Genomic DNA, 18,986 nt, shown 5'->3' on the forward strand with positions numbered 1-18,986 from the left:
CAAAGGAAAGCTCTTGGTTAATAATTTTAATAAAAATTATAATTGGCAGGCGCCTGAATGGCTCAGTCAGTTGGGCGTCCAACTTCAGCTCAGGTCATGAGCTCACGGTTCGTGGGTTTGAGCCCCGCATCGGGCTCTGTGCTGACAGCTCAGAGCCTGGAGCCTGCTTCGGATTCTGTGTCTCCCTCTCTCTCTGCCCCTTCCCCACTCACACTCTGTCTCTGTCTCAAAAATAAACGTTAAAAAAAATTTTTTTTAATTGTAATTAGCAATTTCTAATATGCAGAGTAGTACAGAGAAAAAAAAATCCACATACCCAAAATCCAACTAAAGTTAACATTTTGGCATAGTTGCTTCAATTCTTTTTTAAAGAAATACAAGTTCGCTGAAAGGCATGTTCTCCAAGAATGCCACTCCCTTCCCTTTTCCTCCCCAAGGCAATTGCTCTCCAGAAAATGGCGTGGGTGCTCGTGCACCAGCACCTTTTGATGTTTGGGTATCTCAGTGTCTTAGCGCATTGTTCCTCCCTGTGTGTGTGTGTTGAGGTGGGAGTAGGGGGAGGGCTTCAGGCCCAAGTTCAGGTCAGGCCCAAACAGGGTTTCAGCCCCCAAAACCCAGCCCCCTATGCTTATTTGACTGTGAGACTGTTCATGGTCCTAGCTCCCCTTTCTTGTCCTCTACTGTCGCATTCATGCTAGTAAGTGTGGAGAGGGGATATGGCCTTGAATCTGCAGTACATCTAGGAGGTACGTACCCACCTCTTGGAAGAAGGGCAAGTTACTTGGTAAATACTGGCCTTTAGTTTTAGGGAATTTTGCTAAGCTTGATAGTTGGGTTCCTGCTAAGTAGCTGCTGACTGGACCTTTAATAAAAAAAAAAAATGGACCACAGCCCCTTGACATATGCCCCATGACTGTATCAGCTGAACTGGTTTTGTGAGGCAATGTGAGGGATCCCTTCACTCCCCGTGCACTCAGGTACCTGACGGTGTCCAGTGAAGGCCGGCATCCCTGAAGATGCAGACGCGGTCTGCATTTTCATGCAGGGGCAGGGACAGGTGTTTTCTTTTATGCCCATTGGTCAGCACTTCAGAGTCTGTTTTGGCTGGAGTGATACACTGAACTGCCTTGCCAAGGACAGACTACACTGATTCCTCTTCCTGGGTTGTAACTAATAGCTCAAAGCCTTCATTTTATACATATCATTTTCCTAAATAACATGCTAGACTAGGACAAAGGCTGCTTCAAATCCACAGACTCTTCCACATAATGAGGACATCACTCCAGAATGTTCTTTTTGTGTGGGGGAAGGTAAACGTTCGGCTGTTGTGCTTCCAGTTAATTTTTCATTAGTTTAAAAAACAGCACTTAAAAAAATTTTGATTTTTTTTTTTTTTTAATTTAATGTTTTTACTTTATATCCAAGTTAGCATATAGTGCACCAATGATTTCAGGAGTAGATTCCTTAATGCCCTTTACCCATTTAGCCCATCGCCCCCTCCCATAACCCTCCAGTAACCCTCTGTTCTCCATATTTAAGAGTCTCTTATGTTTTGTCCCCCTCCGTTTTTATATTATTTTTGCTTCCCTTTCCTTGTGTTCATCTGTTCTGTCTTAAAGTCCTCATGTGAGTGAAGTCATATGACATTTGTCTTTCTCTAATTTCACTTAGCATAATACCCTCTAGTTCCATCCACGTAGTTGCAGATAGCAAGATTTCATTCTTTTTGATTGCCGAGTAATACTCCATTTTTATATATACATGTATATGTGTGTATATATATATATATATATATATATATATATATATATACACACGCCACATCCTCTTTATCCATTCATCCATCGATGGACATTTGGGCTCTTTCCAAATGTCTTTGGCTATTGTTGATGGTGCTGCTCTAAACATTGGGGTGCATGTGTCCCTTCGAAACAGCACACTATCCCGTGGATAAATGCCTAGTAGTGCAATTGCTGGGTAGTTCTATTCTTAGTTTTTTGAGGAACCTCCATCCCGTTTTCCAGAGTGGCTGCCCCAGTTTGCCTTCCCACCAGCAGTGCAAAAGAGTTCCCCTTTCTCCACATTACTCACCAACATCTCTTCTTGCCTGAGTTGTTAATGTGAGCCATTCTGACAGGTGTCAGGTTGTATCTCATTGTGGTTTTGATTTGTATTTCCCTGATGATGAGTGATGTGGAGCATCTTTTCATGCATCTGTTAGCCATCTGGATGTCTTTTTTGAAGAAGTGTCTATTCATGTCTTTTGCTCATTTCTTCACTGGATTGTTTGGTTTTTGGGTGTTGAGTTTGAAAAGTTCTTTATAGATTTTGTATATTAACCCTTGATCTGATATGTCGTTTGCAAATATCTTCTCCCATTCTGTTGGTTGCCTTTTAGTTTTGCCAATTGTTTCCTTCATGGTGCAGAAGCTTTTTATTTTCATGAGGTCCCAGTAGTTCATTTTTGCTTTTGTTTCCCTTGCCTCTGGAGACGTGTTGAGTAAGAAGTTGCTGCGGCCAAGGTCAAACAGGTTTTTGCCTGCTTTCTCCTCGAGGATTTTGATGGCTTCCTGTCTTACATTGAGGTCTTTCATCTATTTTGAGTTTATTTTTTGCATGTCGCAGTCCAGTTTACCCAGCACCACTTGTTGAAGAGACTGTCTTTATTCCATTGGCTATTCTTTCCTGCTTTGTCAAAGATTAGTTTGCCATATGTCTGTGGGTCCATTTTTGGGTTCTCTATTCTGTTCCATTGATCTGAGTGTCTGTTTTTGTGCCGGTACCATACCGTCTTGATGATTACAGCTTTGTAATACAGCTTGAAGTCTGGGATTGTGATGCCTCCATCTTTGGTTTTCTTTTTCAGGATTGCTTTGGCTATTTGGGGCTTTTCTGGTTCCATACAAACTTTAGAATGGTTTGTTCTAGCTCTGTGAAGGATGCTAGTGTTATTTTGATAGATTGCATTGAATATGTAGATTGCTTTGGGTAGTATTGACATTTTGACAGTATTTGTTTTTCCTATCCAGGAGCATGGGAAATTTTTCCATTTTTTTTGTGTCTTCTTTAGTTTCTTTCATAAGCTTTCTATAGTTTTCAGTTTATACAATTTTCACCTCTTTGGTTAGATTTATTCCTAGGTATTTTATTTTTAATGTTTGTTTTTGAGAGAGAGAGACAGAACACGAGAGGGGGAGGGTCAGAGAGAGAGGGAGACACAGAATCTGAAGCAGGCTCCAGGCTCTGAGCTCTCAGCACAGAGCCCAACCTGGGGCTCGAACCCACAAACTGTGACATCATGACCTGAGCCAAAGTCGGATGCTGAGCCCCCCAGGCACTCCCCAAAAATAGCACGTCTTAATCTGGGGTTTTACCTTACCAGCTTACTCTGCCAGGATTAGTGTCATAACACGCTTTCCATGTGAAAAATGCAAACAGGAAGTGGTGAGTAGAACAGCTGTACGTTGTGGAATGCAGTCGTCTGCCTTCCTGCGATTTATTTCTTAATGACCTGAGAAAAGCCATCGGATTTCCGTTTTGTTTTTGTATGTGGTAGGGGAGGGGCTTTGAAGAGAAAGGAAAAGAAATCAAGGCCATTTATCATGAACTTACTTGTTTTAGGTAGAAAAAGTTGTTCTTGGTTTCTGTTTTATGGGACCAAGTACCCCCTCTGCACAGTATTACAAAGGTGTTCCTCGTATAACCTCACTCCCACGTAAGGCCTTCTGTGCCCCCTTTTATAGACGCGCATGTGACATGGCTGGTGATAAAGGCCCTCATTTCCCCTGTGATTGGCTTTTAGACTTTCCCTTGACAGAAACATCAGGATCAGGTACTTCTCTTTAGAAGGCTTCTTTAAAATGGGGACATTCAGTTTCCACTCGCCCAGCTGAAGAGTGTCCATTACTCAGGGTCCTGGTTAGAGGATTCAGGGAACAGAAACGCTGACTCAAAACAAAAGGAGAAGGCAGAAAGGAAAGCAAACCCTCTAACACATTCCAAACAAACAAAAGGATTTAACCTGTGCCCCCCATCAGGTTAGGGGTTAATGTCCCCAGTTGCCAGCCTTACTCCTGTTGAGAGAATCCGAGAACCTGAGCTTGTCACCAAGACCGAAGAATGCTCCTAAAGTCAGTATTTCATTTACCACTTAATTTGGAAGACACGTCTTAGGCCAGACGCTTGTCAGAGAAATCGCTAATAACCTGCTTGTGAAAGGGGCATACGCACCCTAAGCTTCCCCTCCGGGGTCCCCTTGCGCAGAAAGGACACTGATTGTCCTTCCCTCACAGCAGACACAAAGCTTTGAATGTCTCCCTTCCTGACAGGCCTGAGGCCAGAGTCCTCCTCTGGGTAATGTAACAGAAACTGACGAACTGCAACTAGAGGCTCTCCCTCTGAATTTATTGTGATGTTACCTTTACAGAAAATTGTTCTGATCTCGTCCCGTGCACTGGTAACAGGATAAAAATCGGGATTTGCTTGACTTTGATTTCACTCCCTCTGATTCCATGCTGTGTGTTTACCTTCTGTAGGTAACAGCGACCAGTCGGGATCCCAGGAGAAGCTGCTTGTCGACAGCCAGGGCCTGAGTGGATGCTCTCCACGAGACTCCGGGTGCTACGAGAGCAGCGAGAACCTGGAAAATGGTAATGTCCACACGGATAACTATGAGTGCACCTTAATATCTTTAAAAAAATTTTTTTTAATGTTTTTAGATTTTTGAGATGGAGACAGGGCATGAGCAGGGGAGGGGCAGAGAGAGAGGGAGGCACAGAATCTGAAGCAGGCTCTGAGCTGTCAGCACAGAGTCCGACGCAGGGCTCGAACTCACACACTGTGAGATCATGACCTGAGCTGAAGTCAGATGCCCCACCGACTGAGCCACCCAGGCGCCCCAGTGCACCTTAATATCTTAATATGCCAGCCCTTTGGATCATTTCTGGACAGCTATGCTTCGGCATAGGACTACCTTTCCTCTGCAGCCTGAGCCATACTTTGGGGGATACTGGCACTTAATTAAGATTCTTAAAAAGACTGAACCTCTCCCTCGAGACCAGGCAACTGATGTTCTCGAGAAAGGAGTATGGTGGTGTCCTTCTTCCATCCCACTTAGCACATAAGTGGAGAATTGAAGACACTTGTGTGTCAGAGAAAGGATCCTCAACTTCCCATGGCCCTGAAGCTCTTAGCGCCTCAGCCCGGATCAGGAAAGAGCCATGCGGTTTGGGGTGAGGAGTTCTGGGGGTTACAGCATTTTTTAGCCAAAGACTTGACTTCATGCATCTGAGCCCCCTCACCCCTGAACTAGTAAAGGAGTTTCTCTTTGTTCTAAAAGTTAAAGTAATATTAATACCTAGTGTTTTTGAAACACAGACTATGAACTTGGTAGTGGGCTGGGTCCCTAGGTTTGCAGTTACTAATCATCACTCAAACCCGGGACTGCCTATTTTATTATTTTTTTAATGTTTATTTTCGAGAGAAAGCACAAGCAAGGGGGGGGGGGGGTGCAGAGAGAGATGGAGACCTAGAATCTGAAGCAGGCTCTGAGCGGTCAGCGCAGAGCCTAATGTGGGGCTTGAACTCACGAACTTGAGATCATGAGCTGAAGTCGGACGTTTAACCGACTGATCCACCCAGGCGCCCCTGCAATGCGTAGTTTATAGATGAAGACTTTAAATGATAGCTGAAGTCCTTGTTCTTTTCTCACCTGGTACCACTCTGGCTATTATGAGGGTCTGTCGATGGTAGGCAGTATTTTAGACCTAATTTTCCAATCCTATAAGCATTTTTAAGCCCATACTCCATTACAGTCATTATACATCAGCCCGTGGTATCTGGGCTTCATTGAACTCTAAGCCAGAAAGGATTTAGTTTGCATTTGTTATAATAACTACCTTCAAAAACAGTGGATTGGATTAAAATAGATGCCCCCATTTTCAAACGAGGAGAAAGGCAACACACATGGCAGGACACTTCTTTATGCTTTTCTTTTGGCTTATTTATTCTGAGGAGCAGTAATATCCCAGTGTTTGGGACAGTCACATATCTGTCCCTTATTTCAGTGTAAGGATGTTGAGGAGCCCTTGCAGGACCAGGATGCAAAGCCAAGGTGTGAGCATTGGTTTCCTTCAGCATTGTTGTTTTCGCTCCCCTCAGTTTTTCTTATCTAGACAGCCTGAGCAGGGGTGGCCCTCAGGATCTGGAATCTACCCAGTGAAGCAGGCCAACTTGTGGGTCATGGGTGTGGTCACTCCTAGATTCTGGCAGGGGTTTATCAAAGATCACAGTACGAAAACATCTCAATTCATACTAAAAGTGAAAAGACTGACTTTATCCCAACAGTCTTTGCTTCATTTCTGTGGAAGCTAGATCTCTGAATACAGGATGCAGAATTAAATCTCAAAACTTCAGGCCAGCTAGATATCACCCAGCCGCCCACATCTAATATGGTGCTTCCTTCTCTCTCAGAGAGCATGACTAGGGCTCAGTGTTCTGTCTCCCAACTTCACGTCCTTGGGCCAGGCCTACCCGTGGTCTACTTACTGGAAGCTACTAGAGAATATGTTTGTTTCTTTCACTTCATTGGAGTACTGAGTGCCATATCCACCGCAAATGACAAACTCAGTTTGAATCTGTGGTTTACTTATAATGTATCCATCATAATTATATGCTCATAGATGATGTTCGGTAGATAGGTTTTGGAACAACAAGATTGGCCATAAATTTCGCTTTGAAAAGCAGCATAACAGTATGTGAGCAAGGTGTACAATTGGCAGAAGTCCACAACTCAAACCAAAATGATGTTTTCAAAATAGAGGTGACTTCTTTTTCTATCTTTCCTGCTTGTCCACTTAAGGACACAGTATTCGCCTCCCCCCACCCTTTTTTTTTGTTGTACTTCCTTAAACCAAGCTGCACCATTCTGTTCTAGTTCTCACGAAGAAAATATTTTCATCGAGTGCAGAGATAAATGCATAAGCGCTGGTCCATGGAGGTCTGCGGGCCTCACTGTGTCCCAGCCCCCTCCACACTTCAGCATCCATCTTTTATGGATGAAGCTGCATTAAAAAGGATACTCCTGTATTGAAAATTCCCGATTTCAAAAGTCTGATTTTCTGAGAAAGGGTGATTCTGTTAGCAGTCACCTCTTCGTCTCTACCGTCCCCTCCTCCTGACTGTCGTGCGAGGCAAATAAATTGCATCCAAAATATCTACAGCTGTAAACCCTAAATTGTGTGTCTCCTACGCCCTTTTCTTTTTGCAGTAAAAACCAGCATTTGAGCATGGGGAGCTATTAGGTCCTTAAGGAAAACAATTTACCAGGTAGACCATCCAGAAGGGTCACAAAAGCAGCAGTGTCATAAACGCCTCCACTGCATGGCCGGAGTGCAGAGCACTTACTGAGGGAGAGGGTGATCTGAAGGCCACATGTCTTGTTTGTTTCCTCCCTGTCCTAACAGAGAAGCAATCAGTAGGAAATTTCAGAAAGCTTACTTGTCTCTCACAGGAGTCATAAGTGGAATGGGGTCAGGTGCCCTCCATTTTACAACGGGTGGCTCTTGATTTCCTGTTGTGGCCCCCAGACTCCTATTATAGCAAGATTAGAGACAGTAGTAAAGGATCCCCTAAATTTCTGTTGAACACATGAACCCCGTTGTGAAAAATGCCCAGGGTTGATAGGTTTTAGCTGCCACTGGAATCCCATCAAGTAGCCCACATTTTAAAATATTGAGCACCTACTGAAGCAAAGCTTTTTAAACTGCAGGTTGCAATTCATTAGTGGGGTGGAAAATCGGTGTAGAGGGTAGTAAACAGCAGTTTTGTAAAACAGAATAGAAAATACCAGGGTGCATTCCAAAGGTAAGATTGATATTGTGACTTGTAATCTTGGTTCAGTGTGTATGTCTCTGCCTGTGCATGTGTCTGTGTGCACTGGATGAATGTGAAGTGTGTTTCTTACTGTAGATTATAGTTTAAAAAACAGTCTGAGAGCCACTATGGGCTCCAAAACCAGGACGAGAGTGGGGGGAGCAAGCAGGCAGGGTGCAGACTTCAAGGAGGTACTCAAACTCTCAGGTACTCGGCTGCACCTGCCTGACCCTGAGAGCAGTCACCTCCCCCTAATCCCATTTCTAATGATCATTTTGGAGACCTCAAAATCTGACCCATGAACTCTGCCAAAGTGTTTTATCAGTGTGGGAAGATAATGGTTCTCCCTAAACCCCTGGACTGAAAACCCACCTGGCAGACTTCCTGGGAAGGCGGCAGAGTCGGAGGAGCCCGAGCTCACCTTGTCCCACGGACACAGCTAGGTAACAGCCACACCTGTGCATCCGCCCCAGAAAACAACCCAAAGATTTGGCAAAACAGACCTCCCAGGCCGTTGCAGAGAGAAGGACATATCAAAAAGGTAGGAGGGGTGAAGACGTGGTTGCAACCGAACTCCTGGTGAGACTGACCACAAACAGGAGAGACACGAGCACTGGAGAAGGGAGAACAGACGGCACACCAGGCACCCTAGACATTGGGAATCTGCGGCAGGAAGAGGAATCTCCACCATCTGGCTTCGAAAAACAACAGGGCTTAACTTTGAGTTTTTAATAACCAGCTGGGCTTTAGCTCCAGGCACTTTTTTTTTTAATATTTATTTTTAAGAGAGAGAGTGAGTGGGGGAGGGGCAGAGAAAGAGGGAGACAACAGAATCGAAAGCAGGCTCTGAGCTGACGGCACAGAGCCCGACACGGGGCTTGAACTCACTGACTGCGAGATCATGACCTGAGCCAAAGTCCGACGTTCAACCGACTGAGCCACCCAGTTGCCCCAATTCCAGGTACTTTAAAAATCAGTGGCTCACCAAAGATGATACGAAATAGTCCCCTTAAAGAGCCAGCACAACAAACAGCCCTGCCAAGATATGGCAGAGAAGCAGCAGTTTGAAAAGCACCTGGCGTATATGTGCAGGAGATTTATTTACTAATCTCAGAATGGGTACTGGAGAGGCAGGGGTCTTTAGGAGACTTCTCCAAGAATTGGTGCTATTGCCCCCATCCCCACCATGTAGATCCCTGGACCACCTGCAGGAAACAGGGGAGACACTCTCCACCTCCCTTGCTAACACCATGCACCCTGCCCCCATGTCCTCGCCCCGTTCACACCACCTCAGCTGGCACGACTCCTTCCAAAGCAGCTCTCGCCAGGTCGCATCCATTAAGCAGCCCTGGCAGGAATTGCTGCCTCTTCAAAGTGACTCCCAGCCTATAGAGAGGGGAAGATAACCACATGCCCTGGCAGCCAAACTTTGTCACTGGCAGTGCAGAGTGAGTGCTCTGCCGGTCAGGGCACCTGCAGCCCTGGCATCTGGCCTGACTCCAGCCCCGCCCACCAACAAAAGCTTCCCGGGACAACACCCTGCACTTGAGTGTGACGGCACCCCTTGCAAATAGGCTGAGGGCAGGCATCCGGTCTGATTGCCAACACCACCCAACTGCGAGCCCATGACCACCCAGACCTCTTAGCACAGGGACCAAACCCAGCCCACAACAGGCAAAGTGGACCAACTGAAGATAAATGAAGCCCAGTACAACAGTAAGGCACATGCAGCACACACAGGAGACACCCCTGAAGCTCCTGGTTGCGATAAGCAGGGGACATTGGGCTACAGAGTACCACAGGACCTCTTCTTTGTAAGGCCACTACTTTCAAAATCAGGAGACGTAAATAAATGACTTTCCTAATATTTAGAAACAAATGCAGAGTTAGACAAAATGAGACAGAAGAGTATGTCCCAAGTGAAAGAGCGGGACAAAACCACAGCCAAAGAGCCAAATGAAACAGATAAGCAATATGCCTGATGGAGAATTCAAAGTAATGGTTAAAAAGATACATACTGAATTTGAGAAGAGTGGAGGATCTCAGGGAGACCTTCAGCAAAGATAATAAAGAACTAATCGGAGACGAACTCAATAATTGAAATTAAAAATACACTAGAGGAAATCAGATTAGAGAAGGCAGAAGAATGGATCAGTGAGCTGGAAGACAGAGGATAGGAAAGCAACCAGGCTGAACATCAGAAAGAAAAAATGAGAACAGGTTAAGGGAACTCAGTGACATAATCAGGTAGAATAGCTGAACACTTCCCTACTCTGGACAAGGACGCAGACATCCACATCCAGGAGGCAGAAAAAGCCCCCAGTAAAATCAGTCCAAGGAGGTCCACACCAAAACAGAGTAATTGGCAAAAAGTGGTGACAAAGAATTTTTAAAGCAGCAAGAGAGAACAGTTACATACAAGGAAATCCCCATAAGGGTGTGTATCAGCTGATATTTCAGCACAAACATTGCAGGCTAGAAGGAAGTGGCATGATATACTCAAAGTGCTGAAAGAAAAACAAAACAAAACAAAACAAAAAACCTGCAACCAAGAATACTCTACCCAGCAAGGCTATTATTCAGAATAGAAGGAGAGAGAGTTTCCCAGATAAAGGTTAAAGGAATTCATCACCACTAAACTAGCCTTACAAAGAAACATTGAAGAGAATTCTTTGAGTGGAAAGGAAACACCATAATCAAGAGTAAGAAAATAATGAAAGGAAAAAATTTCACAGGTAAATACAAACATAGAAGTTCAATCACTAAAATACCAGTAAGGAGGTAGTAAGATCAGTTATATCTATAAAAAATCAGTCAAGGGATTCACAAAATAAGCAGTAAAGTATGGCATCATACATAAAATATGAGAGTGTGGTAGGCAGGGGGAGTAAAAATTTAGTGCCTTTAGAATGGTTTCAAACTTAAGGGACCATCAACTTAATATGGACTGCTATATGCATGGGAAGTTATTTATCAAACTAATGGTAACCACAAATCAAAGACCTGTAATAGATATGTAAAAATAAAGAGAAAGGAATCCAGGCATATCACTAAGAGAAAGCTATCAAACCACAAAAGAAGACAGCAAGCCAAGAAAGGAAACACAGAGAAGAACTAAAAGAACTGTAAAACAAGTAAAATGTCAATAAGTACATACTTATCAATTATTACTTTGAATGTTAATGGACTAAATGCTCCAAATCTGTTAGATGCTGCCTACAAGAGACTCACTTCAGGCCTAAAGACCCACACAGAGTGAAAGTGAAGGGGTGGAAAAACATTTACCATACAAATGGAAGTGAAAAGAAAACTGGGGTAGCAGTATTTATATTGGACCAAATACACTTTAGAACAACCAGTGTAACAAGACAATGAAGAACCCTACATAATGATAAAGGGAACAATTCAGTAAGAGGATACAACAATCGTAAATATTTATGCACCCAACGTGAAAACACCTAAATGTATAAAGCAATATTAACAAATATAAAGGAAGAAATTGGCAGTAATACAATAATAGTAGGGAACCTGAACACTCACATCAATGGACAGGTCATCCAGTTGAAAATCAGCAAGGAAACAGACTTTGAATGGCACATTGGATCAGATGAACCTAATAGATATATTCAGAACATTCCATCTAAAAATGATATAAAATTCAAGTGCACATGCAATGTTCTCCAGAACAGATCACATGTTAGGCCACAGAACAAGTCTCAACAAATTCAAAAAGACCGAAATGACAACAGGCATCTTTTCCAGCCACAAAGGTATGAAACTAGAAATCAACCACAAGAAAAAAATCTGATAAGAGCACAAATACATGGAGGTTAAATAACATGCTATTAAACAATGAATGGGTCAGCCAAGACATCACAGACAAAATCAACAAATACAGGGAGACCAATGAAAATGAAAATGCAACGATCCAAAGTCTTTGGGATGCAGCAAAAGCTGTTCTAAGAGGGGAGTTTACAGCAATAGAAGCCTACCTCAAGAAGCACAAAAAATCTCAAACAACCTAACCTTATGTCTAAAGGAGCTAGAAAAGAAAAAAGCCCAAACCCAGTAGAGGAAGGAAATAATAAAGATTAGAGCAGAAATAGATGAAATAGAGACTAAAAAAATGGAACAGATGAAATCAGGAGCTGGTTCTTTGAAAAAAATCAACAAAATTGATAAACCTTTAGCCAGATTCCTCAAAAAAAGAGAAAGGACTCAAATCAAATGAAGGAGAAATAACTGACACCACAGAAATAAAAAGGCTAAGAGAATATTACGAAAAATTATATGCCAACAAATTGGACAACCTAGAAGAAATGGGTAAACTCCTAGAAATCTAGCCTTCTAAGACATATCAGGAAGAAAATTTGAACAGACCACTTACTAGCAATGAAATTGGAAGGCAATTTTGCTCACCACTATAACACCAACAATGCCACTAGCAAGGACACCGAATCAGTAAAAAACAAACAAACAAGACAGCAGCAGCAACAAGAGCCCAGGACTAGATGGCTTCACAGGTGAATTCTACCAAACATTTAAAGAAGAGTTAAGACCTATTCTTCTCAAACTATTCCAAAGAACAGAAGAGGAAGAAAGCTTCCAAATTCATTCTACAAGGGCATTACCATGATACCAAAGCCAGATGATAACATTACTGAAAAAGAAAACTACAGGCCAATATCTGATGAACATGGATGCAAAAATCCCTAATACAATATTAACAAACTGAATCTAACAATACATTAAAAAAATCATTCACCACAATCAAGTGGGATGTACTCCAGGGATAAAAGGGTGGTTCAGTATTTGCAAATCAGTGTGATATGTTAACAAAAGAAAGGATAAAAACCATATGATCATCTCAATAGATGCAAAAAAAAAAAAGCATTTGACAGAGTATTCATGGCAAAAACTCTCAACAAAGTAGATTTAGAGAGAACATACCTCAACAAAAGACCATATATGAATAACCCACAGGTAACAACATACTCCATAGTGAAAAATGGACAGCTTTTCCTCTAAGATCAGGAACAAAACAAAGATGTCCATTCTTCGCCACTTTTATTCATCACTTTTATTCCTAGCCACAATAAGACAAGAAATAAAAGGCATCTGAAGTGGAAAGGAAGAATCAAACTTTAATTATTTGCAGATGACATAATACTATATATAGAAAACCCTAAAGACGCCACCAAAATCCTAGAGCTGATAAATGAATGCAGTAAAGTTGCAGGATACAAAATCAATAAACAGAAATCGTTGCATTTCTATATGCTAATAATGAAATTGCAGAAAGAGAATAACAACCAAAAATAATAAGATACTTAGGAATAAACTTGACCAAGGAGGTGAAAGATCTGGACGCCAAAAACTGTAACACACTAACGAAAGAAATTGAAGAGGACAGAAACAAAAAAGCTCATGGATTCGAAGAACCAGTATTGTTAAAATGCCCATACTACCCAAGTGGTCTAGAGAGTTAATGCAATCCCTATCAAAATACCAACCACATTTCTCACAGAAAATGGAATAATCCTAAGATTTGTATGGGACTACAAAATACCCTGAATAGGCAAAGCAATATTGGAAAAGAACAACAAAGCTGGAGGTATCACAATCATAGATTTCAGATACACTACAAAGCTGTAGTAATCAAAACATTATGGCACAAAATAGACCCACTGATTAATGGAACAGAATAGAAAGCCAGAAGTAAACCCATACTTTTATGGTCAATTAATCTACAAAGGAAGCAAGAATATATAATGGGGAAAAGACTGTCTCTTCAACGAATGGTATTGGGAAAACTGGACAGCTGTGTGCAAAAGAATGAAACTAGACCACGTTCTTATACATATACAAAAATAACATGAGACCTGAAACTATAAAATTCCTCAAAGAAAGCATAGACAGTAAGTTCTCTGGCAGTGGCCGTAGAAATATTTTTCTAGATAGGTCTCCTGAGGCAAGGCAAACAAAAGCAAAATTAAACTATTAAGACTATACCAAAATAAAATTCTTTTACACAATAAGGGAAACCATCAACAAAACAAAAGGCAGAATGGGAGAAGATATTTGCAGATGATATATCCAATTAGGGGTTAAAATCCAAAATCTAGAAACACCAAACTTCACTCAACACCAAAAAAATAATGGGCAGAGAGCCCCTAAATAGACATTTTCTAAGAAGACATCCAGTTGGCCAACAGACACATGAAAAGATGCTCAACATCACTAATCAGGAAAATACAAGTCAAAATCATGAGATCCCAATTTACACCTGTCAGAATGGCTACGATCAAAAAGACAAGAAATAACAAGTGCTGGCAAGGATGTGGAGAAAAAGGAAGCTGCATACTGTTGGTGGGAATAGAGACGGGTACGGTCACTGTGGGAAACAGTATGGAGGTTTCTCAAAAAATTAAAAATAGAATGAGCATAGGATCCAGTAATTTCACCACTGGGTATTTACCCAAGAAAGTGAAAACGCTCATTTGAAAAGATACACGTACTCCCGTTTATTGCAGCATTATTTACAATAGCCAAGATAAGGAAGGGACCCATGTCCACTGAGAGATGGATAAAGAAGATGTGGTATGTATGCACAACGCAGTATTACTCGGCCATAAAAAAGAAAAAAATCTTGCCACTTGCACATCACGAATGGATCGAGAGTGTATGACGCCAGTGAAATAAATCAGAGAAAAGACAAATACCATATGATTTCACGCATAGGTGGAATTTAAGAAACAAAACGAACAAAGGGACAGATCCAGAGGACAGCGGGGAGGTGGGTGGGGGGTAAAACAGATAAAGGGGATTAAGAACACACTTGATGAGCCCTGAGAAATGTATGCAATCGGTAAATCATTGTATACCTGAAACTACCAGGACACTGTGTGTTCACTGTGCCTGCACTGCTCAGCTGGAGTGCTGGGGCACAGTGACTCTGGAGTCCAACAAACACCTACGTCCTCCTGTGGTTCCTGAAGGTTTTTCTCTCCTGTTAATAACCTTTCCACATCCAGACATTTTCAGGAAATTAATTCTCCGAACTGCTTTGGATGGTAAGGATTTCACAGATAATGTCGGCAGACTTAATGCTTAAAAGAATCGGATGTCGGGGCGCCTGGGTGGCGCAGTCGGTTAAGCGTCCGACTTCAGCCAGGTCACGATCTCGCGGTCCGTGAGTTCGAGCCCCGCGTCGGGCTCTGGGCTGAGGGCTCGGAGCCTGGAGCCTGTTTCCGATTCTGTGTCTCCCTCTCTCTCTGCCCCTCCCCCGTTCATGCTCTGTCTCTCTCTGTCCCAAAAATAAATAAAAAACGTTGAAAAAAAAAAAATTAAAAAAAAAAAAAAAAAAAAAAAAGAATCGGATGTTACCTGCCAGTGTAGACACTGGCAAACTTTGCTCCAGGTGAATTCAGGGATCTTTCCAACAGAAGTAGAATGTGTGTAAGTGTAATTTACACATATAGTTTATATTAACAGTTAGAGGGAAGGAAAGACTTATTTCTAAAATTTATACTAAAACTTTTTTTTTTTTTTTGGTTTCCAGTTTTGTTTAGTTTTTTAAGAGTGTGTGTGTGTGCAAGTGAGCAGGGGAGGGGGGGAGAGGGAGAGAGAGAATCCCAAGCAGGCTCCATGATCAGCACAGAGCCCGATACGGGACTCGATCCCATGACCCTGGGATCATGACCTCAGCCGAAATCAAGAGTTGGACCACAACTGACTGAGCCACCCAGGCACCCCATATGCTAAAATAGTTTTACGAATTTTTCAGTTTCAACTGATTTTTACGCTTTATGTTTAGCAGGCTATGCTTTCTGAAGAAGTATTTCCCTTTTCAATTTTATCCGTGATATTCAGCATATTCAGGACTAACACTGAGCTCACAATCTCCATGTAACAACGAAATAATGACTTCTAGTGCTTAGCATGTTGCTAACACACAGGTGGATGGGGTCAAAGACCTCACATTATGCATAAGGTGCCATTTGACCATGCCTCTGTTTTGCCAACTGCAAAATACTTCCCCTGTTGATTTGTGTCTGATTTAAAAGGATGGGACCATTATAAGTCTTATTGAGACGGCTCCTGTTCTTATCCATCAGTCTTAGTGCTGGAGTTCTGCCTGACATCATCCATTTACTATTATCAGTTTGCAGTTAGAAAACTGAAATCCTGGAAGGAATCTGGTTTTCACTGCTGATAATGGCCAAACCAGTGGTAATCGTCACAGTGTGCTGGCCTTTTCTTCTTGTCCCTTTTCCCTCACTTGTACAGCATGCACACGGAGGTTTTATCAGCGAATGTGTTTCTTGTACCCACCGGAATCCATCCGCCCCCTGATTTCTCCTTGCTGCTTTATTTTTTATTTAAAAAAATTTTTTTAACGTTTATTTATTTTTGAGACAGAGAGAGACAGAGCATGAATGGGGGAGGGTCAGAGAGAGAGGGAGACACAGAATCCGAAACAGGCTCCAGGCTCTGAGCTGTCAGCACAGAGCCCGACGCGGGGCTCAAACTCACAGACTGTGAGATCATGACCTGAGCCGAAGTCTTAACCGACTGAGCCACCCAGGCGCCCCTCTCCTTGCTGCTTTCTTATTGAAAGGCTGAGACTGCTTAAGCGGGAGAGGTCAAAATTCTAAATTAAAATATTTTATTAGAAACGTCTATTGAAACAATAGACTGGGAAGAAAGCTTTTTGTTAGAACATAGTAGTCTTTTGACGATTACAGCCAGCCATTTCTTTGTCCCTTCCAAATGTGACATGGGTTGAAAATTTTTATCTTTTTCTGTCAGCCTGAAATACTAGGATCATCTGGGTATTCCCCTCAGGCATCTCAGCCCAGTGTCAAAGCACACATCAAACATAGCATTAACCAAAATATAGCAAAGGACACCTAATTGGGGTGGGGCAGGGCGGGAGGGGTGGTGTTAAAAGTACTGATGAAAACGATTTAGCACAGGCCCTGACCACAGATAGTAAATTCTCAGTGAAGCTCATCAAGCAATACTAGCAGTTGATATCCTAACAGTTGTCAAATTAGATGATGTCTGACTGATAGTTAAATTATAAGCCTGGCAACTGATTTTAATCAGGGCTGTTGCTTCCATTTGAAATTAGAACTGTATCAGTGTTTTACAGACCATTGCAAGCAAAATACTCACTCAAGCTTCTTTACTTATTTTTTTTAAGCTTCTTTGCTTATTTGTGCCAAGTTTGGCTGACTGTTCACACACAGGATACTGGATACATAGTTCGCGCACGCGAACAAACCAGTCAGAGGGGAGTGCTTAGGGGAAAGTGCACTTTGAGAATTCCCTGGTCACCAGCGAACCTTAGGGGGCACCATTTATAGAATTCAGTCTAGCGGTCCTTTGCAACCCTGGCCTTAGGAAGCTGTCCTCCCGAAACAGAAATCCCATCCTGTGGTTTCTAAGTGGGGTACGGACGATCAACCTTCTTTTACACTGACCGCAGCTAGGAACAAACATGAGGCCTAGATTGATTTTATTGTCTGACACAGCCTATTTTTTTCCCTCCTAACATTTAGTTTCAGTCTCCATGAGTCCATTAATAAGTCTAAAACTTCTTTCTAAAAATAAAAATGGGGCCATAATAACCCTATATCACCCAAAGTCCTAAGTGGTGATCTCATATCCTTAGTATAATTCAACAGGGAGACAGGACATGGGGATTTCAGTTATGTCAGCACAACTTTACCCGAGTTTGACTGGTTTGTTTTTTTAAAACGATTGTAAAATATTCCCTTGTCTCACAGGCAAGACTCGGAAGACCGGCCTTCTCTCTGCCAAGTCGTCAGTGGAGTCCGGCTTTAAGTCCTTCAACAGGAATCAGCTGGGCAACTACCCAACCCTGCCTCTGACAAAGTCCGGGGATGCGCTGAAGCCCGGGGAGGAAGGCAGGCTGGGCAGCGGTCTCGCCCCTCACACCTCCAAGGGCTGCGACCAGCCATGTGTGACTGGTCTGAACAAAAACCGAAGAAGCCTGCCCGTTTCCATCTGTCGGAGCTGTGAGACCCTGGAGGGCCCCCAGCCCGTGGAAACTTGGCCCAGATCCCATTCCCTGGACGACCTTCAAGGAGAGCCTGCTGCTGAGAAGGACGTGCCCGGCGAGGTGACAGAACCCTCCCCTCAGATTGTCCCACAAGTGCCACAAAAGACAACCCCCTGCACCACAAAGGTTCAAAGCCCCCGACGAGATCCTGCTGTGGACAATGCACTGCTACTGACCCAAAGCAAGAGATTTTCTGAACCTCAGAAGACAGCTAAGAAACTAGATGGCTCCATAGCAGCCTCCGCCCGTGGCGCATCACCTCCTCCGTGTTTGCCCAAAAACTATGACGCTCAACCCCCTGGAGTTAAACACGGTTTAACAAGGACACCTCTCGAGGGTCACAGGAAAGGACTCGAGTCTGAAGGAACACACCATCCCGCGGGCACCAAAGAAGGCCTAGATGCCGCGCAGAGGGGCCCCGAGGCAAGAACGCAGGCCAGACATCCCTCCCAGCCTCCACCTGTTCCCGCCAAGAAAAGCCGAGAACGCCTGGCCAACGGACTCCACCCCGGCCCTCCCGGTCCCGACGCACCAAGCCTGCCCGCTAAAAAAGGCAGCCCCGGTGACTGTCACTCACCTCAGGCTCCTAGGCCTCCCTCGGCACAGGAGCCCGGCAGCCCGCCCAGCTCGAGGCCGCCACCCTGGCTCTCAGAGCTCCCGGAGAGCGCCAGCCTCCAGGAGCATGGCGTGAAGCTGGGCCCGGCTCTGACCAGAAAGACCTCCTGCGCCCGGGGAGTGGACCTGGAAACGCTCACTGAGAACAAGTTGCGAGCTGAAGGCATCGATCTCACCGAGGAGCCGTACTCTGATAAGGTACCCGAGGCCTCACGGGCCTCTGCTGTTTTAAGTCAGGCAGCCAGGTAAGAGGAGCACCACAGCTGCCCCCTGACGCCGGCCTGGTGGCAGGGGCCGTGCTCGCCGCGGGGGTGCGTGGGCCCGAGCGGGGCCCCTCTGCTGCCAGGCGATGCGCCGAACGGGAGCCGACGCAAATACGGCCTTGGACCTTTCTTCTCTCTTCCCTTCC

At 43.7% G+C, this 18,986-nt stretch overlaps 1 protein-coding gene across 9 annotated transcripts in view; it reads left to right on the forward strand.

Moving 5' to 3' along the window:
• Positions 1 to 18,986, forward strand: part of SASH1 (SAM and SH3 domain containing 1) — a 314,865-nt gene that overhangs the window by 289,683 nt on the left and 6,196 nt on the right. For all 9 annotated transcript variants that reach the window (XM_078447431.2, XM_078447430.2, XM_078447428.2 and 6 more), the window contains 2 exons: positions 4,536 to 4,649; positions 17,667 to 18,775. In XM_078447431.2, the coding sequence (XP_078303557.2) occupies positions 4,536 to 4,649; positions 17,667 to 18,775 (1,223 nt within the window). The remainder of the gene's footprint in view (positions 1 to 4,535; positions 4,650 to 17,666; positions 18,776 to 18,986) is intronic.

Source organism: Panthera onca, chromosome B2 (assembly GCF_046562875.1).
Source record: "Panthera onca isolate mPanOnc1 chromosome B2, mPanOnc1 haplotype 2, whole genome shotgun sequence".
In the NCBI taxonomy this organism is placed as follows: domain Eukaryota; kingdom Metazoa; phylum Chordata; class Mammalia; order Carnivora; family Felidae; genus Panthera; species Panthera onca.